General features: G+C 54.3%; 1 protein-coding gene across 2 annotated transcripts; it reads right to left on the reverse strand.

Annotated features, from left to right (window-relative positions):
- Positions 1-23: 23 nt before the first annotated feature.
- On the reverse strand, positions 24-17277 carry MAN1B1 (mannosidase alpha class 1B member 1). 2 transcript variants are annotated; one of them, XM_049895826.1, is made up of 13 exons: positions 17014-17277; positions 16226-16334; positions 15458-15591; positions 10957-11111; positions 9505-9614; positions 8087-8272; positions 7198-7346; positions 6675-6863; positions 2853-3043; positions 1851-1971; positions 1312-1509; positions 1112-1243; positions 24-871 (listed from the first exon to the last, which is right to left on the reverse strand). In XM_049895826.1, the coding sequence occupies exons 1-13, from the start codon at positions 17125-17127 to the stop codon at positions 668-670; spliced, it is 1992 nt and encodes a 663-aa protein (XP_049751783.1). In that variant the 5' UTR covers positions 17128-17277; the 3' UTR covers positions 24-667. The 2 variants fall into 2 exon arrangements, with proteins under 2 accessions (XP_049751783.1, XP_049751785.1); XM_049895828.1 differs by having other exon boundaries at positions 16431-17107.
- Between the last annotated feature and the right edge of the window lie 1915 nt (positions 17278-19192).

Here is a 19192-nt window from a genome sequence, read left to right on the forward strand (position 1 = left end):
CAGGAATGCACGTGTCAGACACCTGAGAGCAAATCCATGTTTATCCTAATTTTAAAAGCCCCACTCCACCGGGCGGCTGAAAGCAGGATGAACGTGTCACCCGGCCCTCTGAGCCCCTGCAGGGCGGCTGGAATCCCTGAGTCCAACGTGTAAACACGAGAGCCGGCCCTGAGCCCGATGTCCCCATGGGGCACAGCCGCCACCACCACAAGCCCCCTGGGCCCAGGATGCTCACAGGCTGGCTGAGCCTGAGCCCAGCCATGTCCTGGGCCGGGTGCTCAGCTCCTCTCTGAACAGGACACCTAGCAGCCCAGACCCAGCACAGACAGGAGGTTCCAGCCCTGGAATCACAAGTCATGATTAGTCTTGAGGAAGGAAGAGGAGGTTGCGGTGGGCTGGGCCACGTGGATCACACACCTGCCACGGTTTATTCTGACGTGGTCCTGGTGGCTCCTGACTAGGAGTCAGGTGGGGAACAGTCCAGAGCTGCTGCCCTGAGGCTGGCGCCTGGCCCTGAGGCGTCCGGCTGGCTGCCCACCGGGCTCTGTCCCAGTCCAACCTGGAGCTCGACAGGCACCAGTGACCAGTAGGAGACCCACGGCTAAGATCAAGGATGCCCACGCCCTGGTCAGCCTCTGTCCACTGCTCCTGCCCGGGTTCCCAAACCCTAGGAGGGAGTCCAGATGGGCAGGGGGTGGGCCTCCGTATTGAACACATAGGCGTCCACGCTGAGCAGGTCTGCGTCATCAGAGAAGAGCAGGTACAGGTACTTCAGCGTTTCCCCCAGAAAGAAGCTCTCCATCTTGTCCCTCGGGCCTGGATTCTGGGGATCCTGGACATTGTTGATAGAGGAGTAGCCGCCTGTGGGGACCTGGGCAGGGGCAAGGCAGAGGTGTCATCAGTTCTGCAGACACATCCCTCCCCCACCCCAGACTTGGGAAATACCCGCCCCATGAGCGTCCACCCCGTGAGCACCCACCACCACCAAAGCGTCCACCACCCCGTAAGCATCCACCCCAGTGAGCACCCACCACCCCATAAGTGAAGGTGTCCTCCACATCTCAGCCATCCCCTCTGCACGGTGACCAGGAACGGCCAGAGGACGGCTCACCCGTGTGTAGGTGTTAAAGCTTTGCAGGATCTCCCAGCCCCAGTCCTGGTACTTGCTGTCCCCCGTGCAGCGGTGCAGGTAGAACAGGCTCTCCACCGTCTCTGGGCGCAGCAGGTTGTGCCTGTCTGCCGGCTGTAGGGACGTGTGGGCTCAGCGAGGGCTCTGGCCCACAGGCCACCCCTCAGCCTGCCAGCACTCACCTTGACCTCCACGTCCTGGTGGCCCTCCTGGGGGACCACATTGAAGTGGGCGATCTCTGGGCTCAGCCCCGTCTTCATCTGGCGGTTCATCTGGTAGCAGGTCTCCATCAGCGCCTTGGCCAGGTCCATGTGCTCGGCTGGCAGCCCGTGGTGGGCCCCCAGAGCCAGCGTGCCTGGCAAGAAGCACACCAGGTGGTCCTGGAAACCAGAGGGTCCGTCACCACTGCCAGCTGAGCGAGCAAGTGAGAGCCTGCGCATAGCTACTAGCAGCAGGAGGACAGGGCTGCCCCCCTGGTGCTCATGGGGGAAGAAGCACAGGAACACCAGCTAAGGGCGTGGCCTTCTGACTGGCTCCCTCTGTGTGCCCTCCCCCTACACCCTGGACCTCTGCAAGTGTCGGCCCCTTGCTGGGACGGGCTCACACATGGAACCTGGGATGGCCCTGCCTCCTCGAGGCTCAGGGCAGTGAGATGGGCTGTCGCACAAACAGCATCCTTGAGTTCCCAGACCCTCGAGCCCAGAGCTGGGTCAGCACTCACCATCTTGGCACTGAAGCGACCATGGGCCAGCTCCCCGACAAAGGTGAGCTTGCTGGGCTCAGAGCTGTGCAGCAGGTGCTTCTTCACGCCCTCGATGGCCTCCACGTAGTCCTCCAGGAGCCTGTGGATAAGCGCTGTGCTAGGTCTCCCTGAGACACACTGAGGCCCAGGCCCCCACTCCCAGCCTAGGCCCTCAGGAACAGGCCCAGCTGTAAACCCAGGCTCGCAGACAGTGAGCGCCCTGTCCCTGGGGGGAGGAGGCTCACAGAAAGGGGGGCTCTACTGGGGGAGGGCAGTGCCTCCTGTTCCTCCGACTGGGGCCCTTAGTCACAATCAGTCCCAACTGTCATCTTTGCCCTGAGATCTGCCTGTCCTGAGCCAAGAGGACCTGTCTTCTAACCACCACCCCTGGACACCTTCATCCTGGGAGAATCAGGCTCCAAAGACCCATGACAGCCACATCATCACCAAGGAAGGGTGCTGGCTGTAGCCACCTCTGGGTAGGGTCGCTTGTGAACTGTCCTGGGGCCTTGAGCTGGAGCAACTCAGCCAGGCCCCTGACCCACCCCAGATGTCCACTAGGGTCAGCAGTGTCCGCCCCAGGACTGAGACTTCAGTGACAAAAGTTCCCTTACAAAAGCTAATCTGTATTTTCCAAGCTGAATTCTGAGTGACTACACTGTGCACTGGGGGAAACTTGTCCTGTTAACCTCAGGAAACAAGGGTGGGGATGCCACATTTCCAGCGTGTTTACAACCTGCAGGGCCAGTGTGCAGGAGCCTGCCCTTCCCAGCCTGGGACAAGTGCATGGCCCCAGGACGCAGAGTTCCGCCTGAGCTGTGGAACCCCAGGGACTGGGCCAGGCCTGTGGGAAGTCTGGGGTGAAAGGGAAACATCTGTTCAGACAGGCCCCCACTGGGCCCAGCCCAGCAGCTGCCTCCTGACAAAGGACTGGGGACCAGGCACCCTGTGGACCCCGCGGCAGGCAGGGGAGAGCCTCACTGCGTCTCCTTCTTCCCTCCCTGGATCCACTGCTTCAGCAGGTACTCGTAGTAGCTGTCAGCCCTGGCTCCCAGCGTGTATACTCCCAGGTGTGTGAAGTGGCCACTGTGGGTATTGATGAACATGGGCACCAGCCCGTCCTTCTTCCCAGACAGCGAGTGGACACGCCGTGTCACCTCCGCCACGGCCTCCTGCAGTAGATGAGGGTGTGGGGGCTACAGAGATCTGGGCTGAGTGAAGCCCCCTACCCAGAACTGATTCACCAGAGGAGGGAGGAACCCCCAGCAGTCCTTGTACCCATTTGCCCCACGGGGCGTCTGATGGCCCCATGTCCCAGGGACACAGCTCAGCTGCTACTGCTCTGGATGGCAGGGTGAGGCTGACTGTCCCTGCCGACCCTAAGTCTGTCTGCTCCCAGAACTTCAGGTCCTGCTAGCAGGTATTGGGCTTGCATGCATGGGTGTCCTCACTACAACATGCCAACACTGCTGCCCGTGCGGCACCCCAGGTAGAGAGCAGACAGACTGCACACTCAAAGGCCTGTCCCCGCCTACCACATACACTCCTGCTTATGCTTCACAAACAAGCCATCCCCTCAGCGGGTCCCTCACCTATGGCCTTAGGCACCTTCCCTGCCTCTGGCCCCCTGGCAAGGTGCACACTTGTCTCCTAGCACTCAGGACGCTGCATTGTGAGGGATTCCTGGTCCCCTACCCCAACAACATGTGCAAGAAACTAAGGCACGGCTTTTTATCCTTTTGTACCTCAGCATCTAGCAAAGACCCCAGCAGCCAGTAGACACTGGGTCAGCAGCTTTCAAACAGCTGAGGTGCACAAGTGTCTGCATGGCCCACGGGGACGCCTGCACATTCAATCTCCTGAGGCCACATGAACCTCCAATCTGCCCTAACTCTGATCCTGCACAAACCCCTAAAAACCATTAGAGCTGACAAATGAGGCCTGCAAGCCTCAGTTACTCTTCTGAACACAAGCAATAAACAATTCAAAAACGAGGCTGACAGAACAATTCCTCACAACAGGATTAATGGCAATAAAGTACTTACGAATAAATTAACAAGAAGTGCCAAGACTTGTACGGTGAAAACTACAGAACATCACTGAAAAAAGGAACACCTAAGCAAATGCAGAGACCTCCCATGTTTATGAAGCAAGCACACTGTTAAAACGGCAATACTCCTCAAAGCAATCTGTAGGGTCGATGCAATCCCTAAGAAAAGTCCAGCTTGGTTTTTGTACAGAAATTGACAAGCTGATCCTAAAATTCATATGGAAATGCAAGGAACCAGAATAGTAAAAAAAAAAAAAAAAATCTTGAAAAAGAACAAGGTTGGAAGACTTGTACTTCCTGACTTCAGATCCTACCACAAAGCAACAGCGATCAAGACAGTGGGGCACTGGCACAAAAACACAGACCGTATTTTTGGCAAACAATACGCCCACACATGTAACCCACACAGCGCACTTAGGAAAGCAGTGTGCAAGGGGGTTGCACAGTTGGCAAACAAACGTGTAACACGTGCATCATCTGCATAAAAATACAGCAGATCAATAGAATAGAATTTAGAGTACAGAAATAAATTGGTGCATCTATGGTCAATTAGTAGCACAGTGGTTGAGAGCTACAGCTGCTAACCAAAAGGTCAGTAGTTCAAATCCACCAGGCGCTCCTTGGAAACCCTATGGGGCAGTTCTACTCTGTCCTTTAGGGTCGCTATGAGTTGGAACTGATGGCAACAGGCTGGGTTTTTTTTTTAACAGTCGATTGATTTTCCACAAGGGTACCATTTCCATTCAATGGGGAAAGGATAGTCTTCTAACAAATGGTGCTGGGACAACTGGATATCCATCCACATGCAAAAGAATGAAGTTGGACCCTACCTCACACCACGTACAAAAATTAATTCAAAATGGCCTCAATTGCTGAACAAAATAAGTCAGTCACAAAAGAACAAATACTGTATGATCTGACTTGTATGAAATAAATACATAGAATCCAAAGATTAAGAGCAGTTACTGGGGGTGCGGGGGAAGGGGGAGTTTTGCTTTGGGGGCACTGAGTTTATGTTAATGGCGGTGGAATAATATGGAAAGGGTAGTGAGAACAGTTGTCCAACTTGAAGAACGTAATCGATATCAGTGAATTTTTCATGCAAAAATTGCCCAGTTGGCCTATGTCTCGTTACATATATTTTCACCACAATAAAAAAGAAACATTGGACCCAAAACCTAAATGTGACAGCTGGAAGTATAACACTCCTATGAAAAAATACAGGTACACATCTTCATGACCTTGGATTAGGCAATGGTTTCTTACATATGACAGCAAAAGTCCGAGCCACCAAAGGAAAAATGAAGTAGAAATTAAAAAATACTGTGCTTTGCAATGCCACTAAATTATACACGTGGAAATTGTTCAGTTAGTGTATATTCTGCTGTGTATATTCTCAACAACAAAATAAATTGTAAAAAAAAAAAACTGTGCTTTGAAGGACACAGATAATCCTCAAAATGGGAAAAAATATTTGCAAATTATGTATCTGATAAAGCTCTAGTTTCCATGATATATAAATAACTCTTAAAACTCAACAATAAAAAAAAAATAACCTAATTAATAAACAGGCAAAGGATTTGAAAAAACACTTCTTCAAAGAAGATATATAACTGGCCAATTAAAAAAAAAACCAAAAAACCCAAGCCTGTTGCCGTCAATTCAGTTCCAACTCAGAGTGACCCTGCAGGACAGAGCAGAACTGCCCCATGGGGTTTCCAAAGAGCAGCTGGTGGATTTGAACTGCTGACCTTTTTGGTTAGAACCTGTGCCACCAGGGCTCCAAAATGGCCAATGAGCACATAAAAAGAAGCTCGACATTAGTCACTAGGGAAATATAAACCAAAACTATGATAAGACACTACTTCATACCTAGTAGGACGACTCTAATAAAAAAAAAACTGGCAAGGGTGTAGGGACATCAGAACCCTCTTACACTGCTGATGAAAGTGTAAGATGGCACAGCCACTTTGCAAGTCTGGTAGTTCCTCCAACAGTTAAACAGGTTTATCACATGATCCAGCAATTCCACTCCTATGTATGTACCTGTGATAAGTAACACGTATGTTCACACAAAAACATGTTCATGAATTTTCACAGCAGCACTATTCAAAAGAGCCCCAAACTGGAAACTACCCAAATATCCGTCGACTGGAGAATCCATAAACAAAGTGTGGTCTACCCACACGACGGATCATTCAGCCACAAGAAGGAATAAAGTAACGGCCAACGAGCACACGAGAAGATGCTCAACGGCATCAGCCATGAGGAGGATGCAAATCGAAACAGCAAGGAGACACCTCAGTGCCGTTAAAAAGAAGAAACGGCAGGTGCTGGTGAGGTTGTGCAGCAACTGGGACCCTCATCCGTTGTCGGCGGCCCCTCAAAAAGCTGAACATAGAACTACCACGTGACGCAGCAATCCTAATCCTAGGTATACGCCCAGAAGGAGTGAAGGCAAGGATGCAAACACAAAGGAACCTGTACACCAGTGTTCACTGCAACACTTTTCACGAGAGCCACAAGGTGGAAACAACCCACCAGATTGCGACTGGCTCTTGCCCTCCAGCAGGAACAGCCAGGCAGACCCCCAGCATGACCACAGGAGTCTGCACCACACTCAAGCCACTTCTGCTTGTCACCTGGGCAACTATCCAGCCCAGGATGAGTGTCCCTGCAGCTGCTGTAATGAGCAGAGGTGAGATCCCGTGAGACACTTCCGACTGCCTGCCCCCCCACCCCTCCTGCTGTACCTGGAATTTCTCATTTCCTGTGAGACGAGAGAGCTCCCGGAATTCCAGCTGAATGCTGGTCACCTCGGCCACCGTGCTGTCCGAGGTCCACCGGGGAGGGTGGGCATTGCCAGTGCCGATATTCACATCGGAGTATGGGATCTTGGAGGGAGTCTGGAACGCAGGCATCAGCCGATGTCCAAAATCTTTCTGGTGGAGGAGGAAAGCAGGTTGCAGCGAGACCTTGTCCACATTTCACCATCCTGTTGGGTCACCTGTTCCATCCCACTGGGGGGAGGGAAAGGTGCAGGTGGCTGCCCAACGCCACGCTGCCCCAGAACTCAGCTGGAGTCAATCAGACTAGTGACTTGTGTCCATGGGTTTCAGCGGCAGTAACTGTGCCGCATCAGACACACACGTCACGAATACAGAGATTCAGATGGGTGGTCACAGAGAAAACAGGGCAACAAAGGACACTGCCCTGAACGTCCTCACGTCACAGGGGTCACCGCGTGAAATGGCAGCCCTGGCATCAGGCACTCACAGCTTTCTCCAGGAACAGGCTGTCCCCTGTCAGGTGGTACGTGCTCAGCAGCCCCCCCAGGATCCGGATCGTGCTCTCAAACAGGTTGACGTCCACGTCTTTCTGGAACTGTAACTTCTGTAACACCCACTTCCTGGCTTCTTCAAACTCTACAACACAAACAGCACAGGTTACGGAGCAAAGGAGCAGTCTTGCCCTCATCTGCGCTCTCTGGGTCTCCTGCACCCTGTGGGCATCTGCTCTGCAGGACCCTCACCTGCACTCTCTGGGTCTGCCTGCGGCCCTGCAGGCATCTGCTCTGCAGGACCCTCACCTGTGCACTCTGGGTCTACGTGCAGCCCTGTCCATCTGCTCTGCAGGACCCTCACCTGTGCCCTCTGGGTCTACCTGCACCCTGCGGGCATCTACTTTGCAGGACCCTCACCTGTGCCCTCTGGTCTACCTGCAGAACCTGAAGGTGTTCCTGCAGGGTTTCAATGTTGTTTCCTACTCCCAGGGGGGAGTCTCCAATACGTACAGATAAAAGCAGGCCAGCAGTGCAGCTGGGAAAGTGCCCCCGCAGTAACAGCACACGTGGTCGGCAAGCAAAGGCCGTTACACAATGGACAGCTTAAGTGATCTTATGGGTAGCAGTCAGTCTATTCAGAGAACTTTTAACTGAAAGCCAGCATTTAAAATACCAACTTAGAAATAAGTATAGACACCACTTAGACATGTGAGGATGAGAGCCTCAGCGCACATAATCCAGAATCAAACACAAGCTCCATGGTCTAAAGCTGACCTTCTGGAGACTCTGGGGGCCAGGGCTGAGCACAGGCCAGACTCTGGGTTCATCTCCTCCCCAGGCCACACAGAGCTGCAGCCCACAGGCTTGGGAACGAGCAGATACCTTTTTTCAGGCCCAGAATCCACATAGTGTCCAGGGCGTCGACCAGGGTGAGGCCGAGGCCGAACCACTCGCCGAAGGACTTGGACAGGGGCCTCAGCTCGTCGTGGCCCCACGCGTACTTGCGGTAGCCCTTCCATGCGTGGCGGAATGCGTCCACCACGGCCTTTTGGCGTTTGTTTGGGGGAGCTGCAGGGAGGAGAAGGGCCACTCACTGTGGGGGTCCTGGGGCCTTGGCCAGTTCCCTGGGCAGAGACCTCCAGTGCAGCCACCTGCCCGCTCCCCAGGTGCAGGGAGTTGTGTTAGGGGAGGGCTGCCATCAGGTCACTGGCGGGTCTGGGTCCAGAGAGCAGCAGTGAGAAGTAAAGGTTGGGAACTCAGCTGTGGGGGACCCTCCAAGTCAGGCTTGCCCACCAGAGCCATAGCACCTCACCACCTGCTCTGCCTCAGAGTCCAGAAGATACGGAAATGGGCTAGCCCAGATTGCCTGGTGCCATCCCAGCCTCCAGTGCATGCAGGCCACAGAACCCACGTGGGCCCATCCATGTAGTTTGGGTAAAATGCTCAACGTTGACAATGACAGAGCTGATTTTTACAAGAACACCCTGAGCGTGCAGATGTGAATGCTCTGTCCTATCAGCTCCAGGCGGCTTCAGAGAGGAAGTGATGTCACAGCCACCTGAAGGGCCCTTGGTAGCACTTCCCAGAGGCAGCCAGTATGACTTGGGGAGTGTCCTCCTTGTCCATCTTTGTCAGCACCACGCACACAAGTGTTTTCATCCCAAACCTCTCTGATTTTGGTTGGGGGACCACTCCTGCTGATACCCACAGCCTAGCCATCCACTCTAAACGCCCACAGACCCTCTGTTTCCCCAGAGACACCCAGGGCTATGTGCAAGTCCAGCTTCAGGGTCCCTGCACGGCTCAGCACAGGGTCACATGCCTGGGCCCTGGACTTTGCAGCACTGGTGTCAGCCGCCATATGAACCTCAGTTTTCCCTCTGTACCATGGGGTATCGAGAGAGCTGAATGGGCCCTCGCTGCTCAGTGCTGAGCACAGGGCTGGCACCAAGATCCCGCAATCCTGGGGAGCATCAGATGCTGTGATGGCCTGGAGACCAAGTGGAGTGCCACACGCCCCATAGCCCAGGACGGCCCAGGCCCAGGGCAGGTCAGCCTTCCCCAGCCAGCACCCTGCTGCCTTGTCATTGCTTAGGCCCCAGTGAGAGACCATGTGGCCTCATCAGTTCTCCCAGGTTCCAGAGAGAAGCTTGAGACTTGGCGCAGACGTGGGGGTGCTAGGTCTAGCAGGTGCAAGGGACACAGAGACGCCAGCCCCCAAATGCCTGGCCTGCACCTCCATCACCAGACCCTGGATGGCAGGCACTGGGATGGCCCACGAAGATGGAGACAGGACTTACCTGACACTTTCAGAGTCCTGGCTTCTGGGACCAGGCGCTGGGTGTGGACATCTGCTCTCCTGGATGGGGACTCAGTGACCAGCTCGTGCTCAATGACGGCTCCTCTCCAGCTTCAGTGGGTCAGAGAAAGAGCAGTCAGCTCAGCGACTACCACGACGCATACCAAAGGCTCGCGGGCATGGGGCGCTAGTGGGTACTCACTGCTGCCCTGCCTCACTGGGCTTGAGCTCGCTGAGGCGCCAGGCTGACAGGCCAAGGGAAACCACGGTCCAGTGTTAGCAGAAGTGCCAGCACTGTCTCCTGGGGTTGGGGGGGGACAGGCACTAAGGGGCCACAGACGGCTGTTCTGGAAAGGAGGCTGCCCGAGGCCTGAGGTGGGAGCGTGTGGAGGCTGTGGCTGTGCCGGGGAGTGTGCGACACAACACGATGGGGATGGCCTGAGGGCCCAAGCCACTGGGACTGGCAGAGCAGGGCTGTGTATCTCCCTTAGGAACTCTGCTTCTCCCACCAGGCCCTGGCCTTGTGTGGACCTGGCTTGTCAACAAGCTGTGCCCTTGATTAACTCATGCTCACAAATGAGATCAGTCATGCTCTACAGAGCCAAGGACATCAGGGTGGCGGGGTCACTGCGCAGAGGGGACTGACGACCCCAAGGCCCAGGGACTTGTGGGGCATCCTGCCAGCCAGGGCTCCTCCACCGGACAGCACCTCCACGGTGCCCACCAGGGCAACGTGCTTGCCACGGGAGGGACAGCAACATGCGAGCACCTGGTTCGCAGCCTGCCCTCCGGGGCACCCGAGTAAAGAAAAGCTGACCCCAATCATGAAGAACGCGCACTGGAAATGCTGCACCCAGCATCGACATTTAAGGACCAGGTGTCAGGGCACACATCGTGCATTACGGGGAACCACATCCTAGAAATGTAAATGTCTCCCAGAAGAGCAATGCTCGGAAGCCACTACCCGCCCAGCAGCTCTGCTGGGGCTCTTGACACAGACACCACCCAGAGGGCAAGGCAAAGCACCCTCTGCCGTGCTGCCCCTGCCCAACTCGGAAGGGGCTCAGGAAGGGAGGAGGTCCAGCTGGCCGCAGTCCGCTCCCATGCTAACTGCCCACAGAGGGCTCCCCAGGCCCGAGACCCGGTCCCTTCCTCCCCACCCTGCCTGTCTTTCTCTTCCACACACCCTCAGAGAAAATAAACTCGCGTGGTTCTCAGACATCACTTTAGGCTGAGAGCAAGGGCCAGAGACTGGCTCAGCTTTGACTTCCAGTTCTTTAACTGTGGTTTTAGAATCAATTAAAGCTTCATCGACAGCGATTACAAAGCACATATAGTGTGTATCAAGTGGAAAATTCCTATCGTGCACGTTGTCGGCTATCTTCATCTGTGTTTTTTCAGGTCAGCTTGGGCTCAGAGCTATGGCTTCAGTGGCCACTCAACGTGCTTGTACCTGATGACGGTCCTCCGCATGTTCTCCTCCCTGTACGTGATACTCAGCTCCTCTCTCTCCTGCTCTGCGAGGTCCTGAATCCCATCCTTCACATCTTTATCTGGGGCTCTGATCTGCAGGCTGGGTGGTCCCCGTCGGGAATGCTTCCGAGGCTTCTACACAAACATGAAGTCACACGTGACAATTACGCAGTTCCCCAGCACTGCTATTTTTTCACATCCAGGACATGCCCCTCAAATACAGACGCACACACCCACCCGGCACTGGGGGCTGGCCCGGCACCTGCGACTTCAGGGCACTGTTTTCACTTAAAGTACGTAGCCTTGGACGATGAGCACCTGGCCAGCTATGTCCCGACTCTGACTAAACAGGACAGGAGACATTGCAGACTGGCCACTCCAGCCCTGGACACAGGGTCCAAGCCTCAACGTGCAGACCTCAAAGGTAATAGCGAGGGGTTATAAGAAAGGCCCTATGGAGGGGAACCAGCCTCCAGCCCTTTAAGCCTTGGTAACACTTCGAAAAAGGGCCTTGGGTGCTGATGGTAGGCACTAGTGAGTGTGCCGATGTCCTAACCCCAGGGGCCAGACCCGACTGTGGGCACAGATGTGGCTCCACTCTTGGAGAGGAAGGTGCCTGCTCGTGGGTCTGAAGAGATCTGTCCTGTTTGTACCCAAGTACCGCTGAGAAAGAGACAACACGGAGCTGAGCTCCCTTCGTTGGCTGCACCTCTCCCCTACATCCCCCCCAGAAGCCTTTTCCACAGCTCAGTGGGGTCCCTGCAGCCCTTGCTTGGGAGAGGCCACCCACATAGGCATGCACTCGCATCTCTGCCTCCCTCCTCCGCACAGCGGGTCTCAGGGAAGTGCAGCTCCATGGTCACCTTCCTGGGTAACACAGTTATGCTTTCAAATAGCTAAACCAGTCTGTGTGTCTTAGGTCTCCAGTGCTGCTATCACAGAAATACCGAACGGGTGGCTTTAACAGACAGAAATTTATTTGCTCACAGTCTAGGAGGCTGCTGTCGTTGTTAAGTGCCATCAAGTTGGTTCCGACTCATAGTGACCGTATGTAAAACAGAACGAAACACTGCCCGGTCCTGCGCCACCCTCACAATCATCGCTATGCTTGAGCCCATTGTAGCCACTGTGAATATCCATCTCCTCGAGGGTCTGCCTGTTTTTCACTGACCCTCTACCTTTCCAAGCATGATGTCCTTCTCCAGGGACTGATTCCTCCCAATAACATATCCAAAGCACATGAGACGAAGACTAGAAGTCCAAATTCAGGGTGCTGGGTCTAGGGGAAGGCTTTCTGTCTCTGTTGGCTCTAGGGGAAGGTCCTTGTCTCTTTGAGCTTCTGCTCCTGGGTGATCATCTCTTCCCTTTGCTCTGCTCTCTTGTTTAATCTCTTTATGTCTCAAAAGACCGACTCAAGATACGCCCTCCAGGAATCTTGTCTTATTAACATAACAAACACAACCCAGTTCCCAAATGAGATTATAACCACAGGCATCGAGATTAGGATTTACAACACGTATTTTTTGGGGACACAATTCCATCTGTAACAGCTGCCAAAGAACACACAGAACACTAGAGAAGCTGAGACGAGGACCTTCCCCCCGAGTGGGCGGTAAGAGCCTTTTCCAAGAGCTAGTGCCCTGAATTCAGACATGGAGCCTCTTAAGCTGTGAGAGAATAAATTTCTGTTCATTAAACCCACCACTTGCAGTATTTATGTCACAGCAGGAGACAGATACTTAGGCTGTAATTTTCTTTAAAATAAATAATGTTTACTAAAAAATTACAGAACTATTTTTAAAAAATCAAGAACTTGGATCCACAATCAATACCATGGAAGCAGCAGTCAAGAAATCAAATGATACTTTGCACTAGGCAAATCTGCTGCAAAAGACTTCTTTAAAGTGTTAAAAAGCAAACATATCACTTTGAGGACTGAGGTGCGCCTGACCCAAGCCATGGTGCTTTCAATTGCCTCATAATGCATGCAAAAGCTGGACAATGAATAATGAAGACTTAAGAACTGACGCCTTGGAACTGTGGTGTTGGCAGAGAAGATTGAATATACCATAGACTGCCAGAAAAATGAACAAATCCATCTTGGAAGAAGTACAACCAGAATGCTCCTTAGAAGCAAGGATGGCAAGACTTCACCTCACGCACCTTGGACATGTTATCAAGACAGACCAGTCCCTGAAGAAGGACATTAAGCTAGGTGAAGAGTCAGCAAAAGAGGGGAAGACCTTCAACGGAATGGGACTGACACAGTGACTGCAATAATGGGCTCAAGCATAGCAACGATTGTGCAGGTGGTGCAGGACTAGGCAGTTTTGTTCTGTTGTACACAGGGTTGCTGTGAGTCAGAATTCACTAGACAGCACCTAACAACTCCCCGACCCTGCCAAGGGTTCCATGCACCTTATTTGCATTGTTAGCAAGCTGTCCAACCCCCTTGATGGGCCACAAGTACCTCATTGGCATAGTCCCACCCATTCGATCTGTGGGAGTCACAAGACCCTGAATGGTTAGAAGGACCACAGTAAGTAGTTCTCTGCACTGCACTAGTCAACACATGAAATTAACCACCTTTCCTTTCAATTATGTTGATGGGCTCAAAATGTTTTAACGTTTTAAAGATTCTGATCCTGACTGCCAATGAGGTAACAGCCTTTTCCAGAGTATTTCTTCTTCTAGGGGCTAGCTGATTTCCAATTTTCCCGATGCGTCCTGTCTACTGCCTTACAGGGACTTGAATATTCTCTGCCGTTAATCCATCGCTTCAAGCATGGCTGCTATTTCCTCCCTTTTTGCTATTTGTCTTTTTTTTTCTTTCCTTCTTTTGTTAGTTCTGGACTCCCTCAAACCTCCACCTTCTTTCAAATCTAGAAACACACAACATTCCAGAAAGGCAGAGAACTGATTACAATGGGCTTGCTTCAGGTTTCAGACTTAAACCTGCTTTTACAACTCACTCATAAAACTCTGAAAGCTGGCCTGGTGAAGCAAAGATCACAGCTGTTCAAATGCTAAATGGTGCAGTTAGAGGCACCCTGCCCTCCCCCAGCCCCACCCACTGGGGGCACCCAGAGGCACAGGTGCTTCCTGCTTACAGTACAGGCTCCTCCTTTCTCTCCAGGGTCACACAGAGCTGCCCCAGGCACCCAAACCCAAAACTGCTCTACTTGTCCTTTAACTTTTAAACATCTCCAATGGGGGGTGGTGGCTTCCTCAGGAAGCTTTCTGCCTACCCCTGATGCCACTGCTAAGATGTGCTCCTGGTCTACCCCAGAGCCCAGCTCACCTTCCAGGACAGGCCTGCAGGTGCATGAAACCACCACCTGGCCCCAAGGGGTTCACCCTGAGGTTCCACCACCACGTCAGCAACACAAACTAAAGCCGAACTGCAGTCATCGGTCCTGGGCACACCACCCACTGTGGTGGCACTGCCTGGCTCTCAGAGGTGTCCTGGAGACCAGGTGGCCACTCTCCTTCTGAAGCAATGCCTTTTTGACAGCACTTCCCCACTCTCCTGCTGCCTCCTGATGGCTCTACCCTCCCCCTCCACCACCACCTGTCTCTCCTGTACAGACCTATTCTCTGTACACTGGCCCTGACACCACCCCCTCCCCATGTGAAGCCTCTGTGTATGCCCCCCAGGCATGACTGGACAGATCTGGATCCTCAGTGGAGCACCTGAGTGTCCCCTGACCGGCTCCTGCTCTGCCACCACTGTGCCATCAGCCAGGTTTCCTCCCACCCCCCCCCACTTCTCCACCTGCACGTTTCTCCTCACGCACACCACTCTCTCCCACGACTCTGCTGCCCAATCCTGACCACAGCACAGTGAGTCTCCACACAACAACAGAGCAGGTTTCCTATCTAAAACCTGAGATGTCACACCCCAGCTTCAAATCTCTCTGTGCACATAAATTGAAACTGCACGTGCTGCTGATGCCACGCCAGGACTTCAGAGCTGTGGTCCATCTCTGAGCGTGCCCTTCTGCTCTCCTACCCTTTCCTATGCTGCAGCCACTCAGAATTTCCCGCAACTCCTTGGGCGTGCCACACTTGTCCTTGTCACAAGGTCTGCCCACCCCTCTGGTAGAAACCCTGCTCTCGCTCTAAACAGACTGCCTGTCTGCGGTCTTGTCCTCAGGGAGGCCTCCCTGACCACCGAGGACCTGCCCCCACAGGTACTACCTTCCTTTTCTCTCTCACAGAATTTACAAGACATGCCAGTATGTGCACGTGTTTGTTGCTGGTTTGTTACCTGCGTCTCCTACCAGCTTGTAAGTTCCGAGAGAAAAGGGACAGGATCTATTTTATTACTCATCACACAGCTAGCGCCCAATGCAAAGAACAGCAAATGAAGCAATCATCCTCTGTCCCCAGGCTCTGTCACCAGCCCAGTGTGAGTGAGCGGGAGATTAAAACACCAAACAAATGCCTTTGGGGTTGTAGAGTGCAGTTTATTAAAGTACCTGAGGTGGAATCTCTGGGAGGCCTTGGGCAGCCCCTGCAGTCTGAGGAGCCGGTAAGACAGGCGGGTTTGCTGGTTTCGGTCCAGAGAAGTCTGGTTGCACCTTCTGATTTTCTGATGACCTGCCACTCAGGGCTAAAAAGGAAAATATATTTTATCATAAAATAAGCTACAAAATAGAAAACTTAAAATGCTTCATAAGAAACATCTTGACAAGTGTTATTCAGAAAGACACTACAAGACACCAAGGGAGTAATCTCAGTGAATTGAGAAACAGCCAAGGTGAACCAGATATTTTTCAAAGCACCTGACAACTTTTGTCCTGCCCCACAAAGCATACCCACAAACACTTCACCTTAATAGTTTCCATCCCAGAGAGTGGTGTGTGCATCCTGAGCAGCTCCTTGGCTTCGCCCCCCCACAAGTCGCCATCACCAGAAGAGATTTTCCACCTCCTTATGAAGCACTGCCTGCCCTTTCCCACCATGCAATAATACATATTGTGAATGTGAAAGTAATTACTTTAAAATGATCCTCATGACCTGAATTTCCATGAGAGATTGGAGATATCAGGACTTACATGGCAACGTTAAATCACAACTAAGGCCACGTGGTTAGAAAAGAAAAGAGCCCTTATGCTTCTCTTTATCTTGATCAGATACCAGTCAGCAGCCATTTGTGCTCTCCTGGAGCTGTTTAAGGTAGATGGCAAGATAAGTAAATACTCCTAGTCACCACTCATCACAGCATCGTTTTAAGGTTCGGGTACCTTTCCAGTGGTCTGCGGTATTCATGTAGGACAGGAACCCACAGATAAACAGAAAAGCAGAGAGAAGGATGACGACATTCCTCTGTAACCGTGACAGCTGTTTCCATTTCTAAGCATGGGAGAGAACAATTTTTAATGAAAATAACACAAGTGAAAGTCTCCTAACCCTCACATATGATTGGGACAACGCGTAATTCAGCATCACCTGTTTTGAACTGGGAGAAGTTCCCTCTCAGAGAACACGAGAGATGACTTCATGAGTGCACGTAAGAGGAAAACAAAACTCCAAACCGTTTCTGTCCTACTGCACAGGCAGTGGAGCCAGGCTCCAGCTCCCCCATGTCGCTGACTCAGGCGACTCCCCAACGCGCCCAGGTGTGATGCGGAAACACCCCGGGGCTTCCCGTGTCGCTGACTCAGGCGACCCCCCAAGGCGCCCAGGTGTGATGCGGAAGCACCCCGGGGCTTCCCGTGTCGCTGACTCAGGCGACCCCCCAAGGCGCCCAGGTGTGATGCGGAAGCACCCCGGGGCTCCCCGTGTCGCTGACTCAGGCGACCCCCCAAAGCGCCCAGGTGTGATGCGGGAGCACCCCGGGGCTTCCCATGTCGCTGACTCAGGCGACCCCCCAACGCGCCCAGGTGTGAGGCGCAAACACCCCGGGGCTCCCCAAGCGGGGGGTGGGCGGCGGCAGCAGCTGCCCGGGACTGGGGGGGCGGACCTCCCCGCCGGCCCGCGGACGCCGACTGGCAGCTCCTGGGGCCTCGGGGGGCCCCGGCGCGACCCTCACCCTCCAGCACGAGCGCCGCCGCCAGCCTTTGCTGTTGTCGTAGCTCTCGCCGAGGCTCAGCGTCACCGAGATGAAGTCCCGATGCGGCGGCGGCGGCAGCGGAGGCGGATACATGACAGCGGCGGCGACGGCCCGGGGGGCCCCGCCCACTGGCGGCGTCAGGAGGCCCGACTCGGAGGGGAACCGAGAGCTCCGCTTCCCTGACAAACGCGGGCAGCCATGGCACCTCCGTCAACAGTCCTCCCATCTCGCCACGCCCCGGGCGCACATGCGCAGTGCTACCGCACCATACTGCGCCTGCGCGCGCCCTCATTGACCCCAGGCGTCTCCTTTACTCCCCACTGCGCCTGCCTGAGAGACACATTACGGCTGCGCAGTACGCTCGCATCCCATTGCGCTTGCGCCGACCACTCAGCACGTTTTCCCCCTCGCGCGGCCGAACAGCGTGATGGAGGGGCCCGCCTGACCTCCGCTCAGGGGCGTGGCCTCTGCCGGGCTCCGCCCACCTGGCGACGGGCCCCCACCGCAGACCCCGTGGGGCGTCGTCCCCGCCCGCGTTCCCGGGGCTTGGAGAGCCGGGGCGCCGGGGCCGCGAGCAGCCGCGTCTTGGTCGCGTCTGCCCCCGAGCTGCGCTAAAGCTGGCTGGCGAGCGGTGCGCTCGGAGCCCTGGGGCCAGCCCCTCCGCCTGGCGGCCGAGCGGCGGAGGGCGCGCGCGGCCCGGGTGCCGTCCTGGCGGGGAGCCCTTGCGCTCGGCGCCTCCGATGGGGAGCTGCGAGGCGGTGGGGCCAGGATGGCGGCAGGATCCGGCCGCGCACGTCGGGGTGCAGGGCTGGGGCCGCTGGCCGAGGCCGGGCGTTCGGCTCCGGGGGCCCCGGCAGGCTGGCCCCTGGCTGGCACTGAGCCTGGCGGACAGCCACCCTGGCCGCTGCCGTCCCGCGAGGGGTGCCGGGCTCCTGGCGGGATTCTTGGGGCCGCATGGGCGCAGAGCGCTGGGGCCTCAGTGGGGAGAGGCCTTGCGGTGGGGCTGTTGCCGGGCGGGAACCCCAGGTTCTTACTTGGCATGACTCGTATTGGCCAATAAATGAGACCGAGGCGAGCGGGCAGAAAAGGCGCCTGGATTCTGGTGTACGAGGAAGTGGACTCGGTACCCTGCTGCCGAGGCAGGTTACTTTTAAAGGGGTTTGTAAGTAGACAGTTCGTTTAAGTTACACGACAACCTTCTTAACCATACTACGCAGGCGAAATGGGGTTTACAAACACCCTCCAAGTAAAAGCACGATTCAAATGCAAAGCAGAGGGGGACGGGGAGCCCAGCAAATGAAAGGATTTTATGATACAACACTGTAGGGGAGGAAGCTAGGTACAGAACACAGTACCGTCAGGGGTTTTGTCTCAGGACAAGAACGTTCCAGCTGAGGCACAAGCATGACCACACCTGAGGTGGATTCTGGGGCTGACCATGGCTGAAGTGCACCCTGCTGCACCCCTGACACCCACAGCTCTTCCTGCATGTGGTGGAATCAGAGCAGGATCGCTCAGAGATTTCACCCATTGGAGTCATGGTCACAGGATGCAGCTAAGTTACTGCACTCTACTGTGTGAGCGTTCACGCTTGACAAAACCGTTTTGATTCTTGATTCCAGTTTTCTGGGCTCTTGGAATTAGGGTAACCCACCCAGACCATTCGTCCTTCAGCGTCCTTTTGAACCTTGAGCCTTTAAGGAATGGGTTCCCTGGAGTCACGTTCAGGCTAGACAATAGCCTAGTAAGCAGCTTGGCTGGGATCGTTTTGCCTTAGGCATTGGGTTTTTTGGGAAAATTCTCAACGTGCAGCTTGCTTTGAGAAGCAGCAACTCCAGGGCCTGAATAGACGCTGTGTTTTAGAATGTATGGCCTGTCCTTTGTGACTGATCAACCCTGAGACCCTGCGCTGTGCGTCAATGCCATCTCCTTAGAAATTAATGTAACGGCATATAACCGCGCTCATTGCCCCCTTCTACACTTTGACACTGCCCAATGCCAATTCGGAGAATCCTATCTGCCGACCAGCAAGTGGGCCACCTCTCAGCCACCACATGATTTTTGGTTTTTCTCTGCGCTTTTAAGTTTTTGATACCCTAAGTGAAAAATCAAAGCCCAATAAAGCAGCATGAAACCTTGACTGCTCAGTGGTTAAGAG

This window comes from Elephas maximus, chromosome 9, assembly GCF_024166365.1.
Source record: "Elephas maximus indicus isolate mEleMax1 chromosome 9, mEleMax1 primary haplotype, whole genome shotgun sequence".
Lineage (NCBI taxonomy): Eukaryota > Metazoa > Chordata > Mammalia > Proboscidea > Elephantidae > Elephas > Elephas maximus.

Excerpts from the sequence above, each read along its gene's own strand:
- MAN1B1 (XM_049895826.1), bottom strand. The coding sequence starts at position 17,127 with ATGTATCCGCCTCCGCTGCCGCCGCCGCCGCATCGGGACTTCATCTCG. Across the intron at positions 16,335-17,013 it reads GGCGGCGCTCGTGCTGGAGG|AAATGGAAACAGCTGTCACG; the intron begins GTGAGGGTCGCG and ends TCCCATGCTTAG. Across the intron at positions 6,864-7,197 it reads GCCTGTTCCTGGAGAAAGCT|AAAGATTTTGGACATCGGCT; the intron begins GTGAGTGCCTGA and ends CTCCTCCACCAG.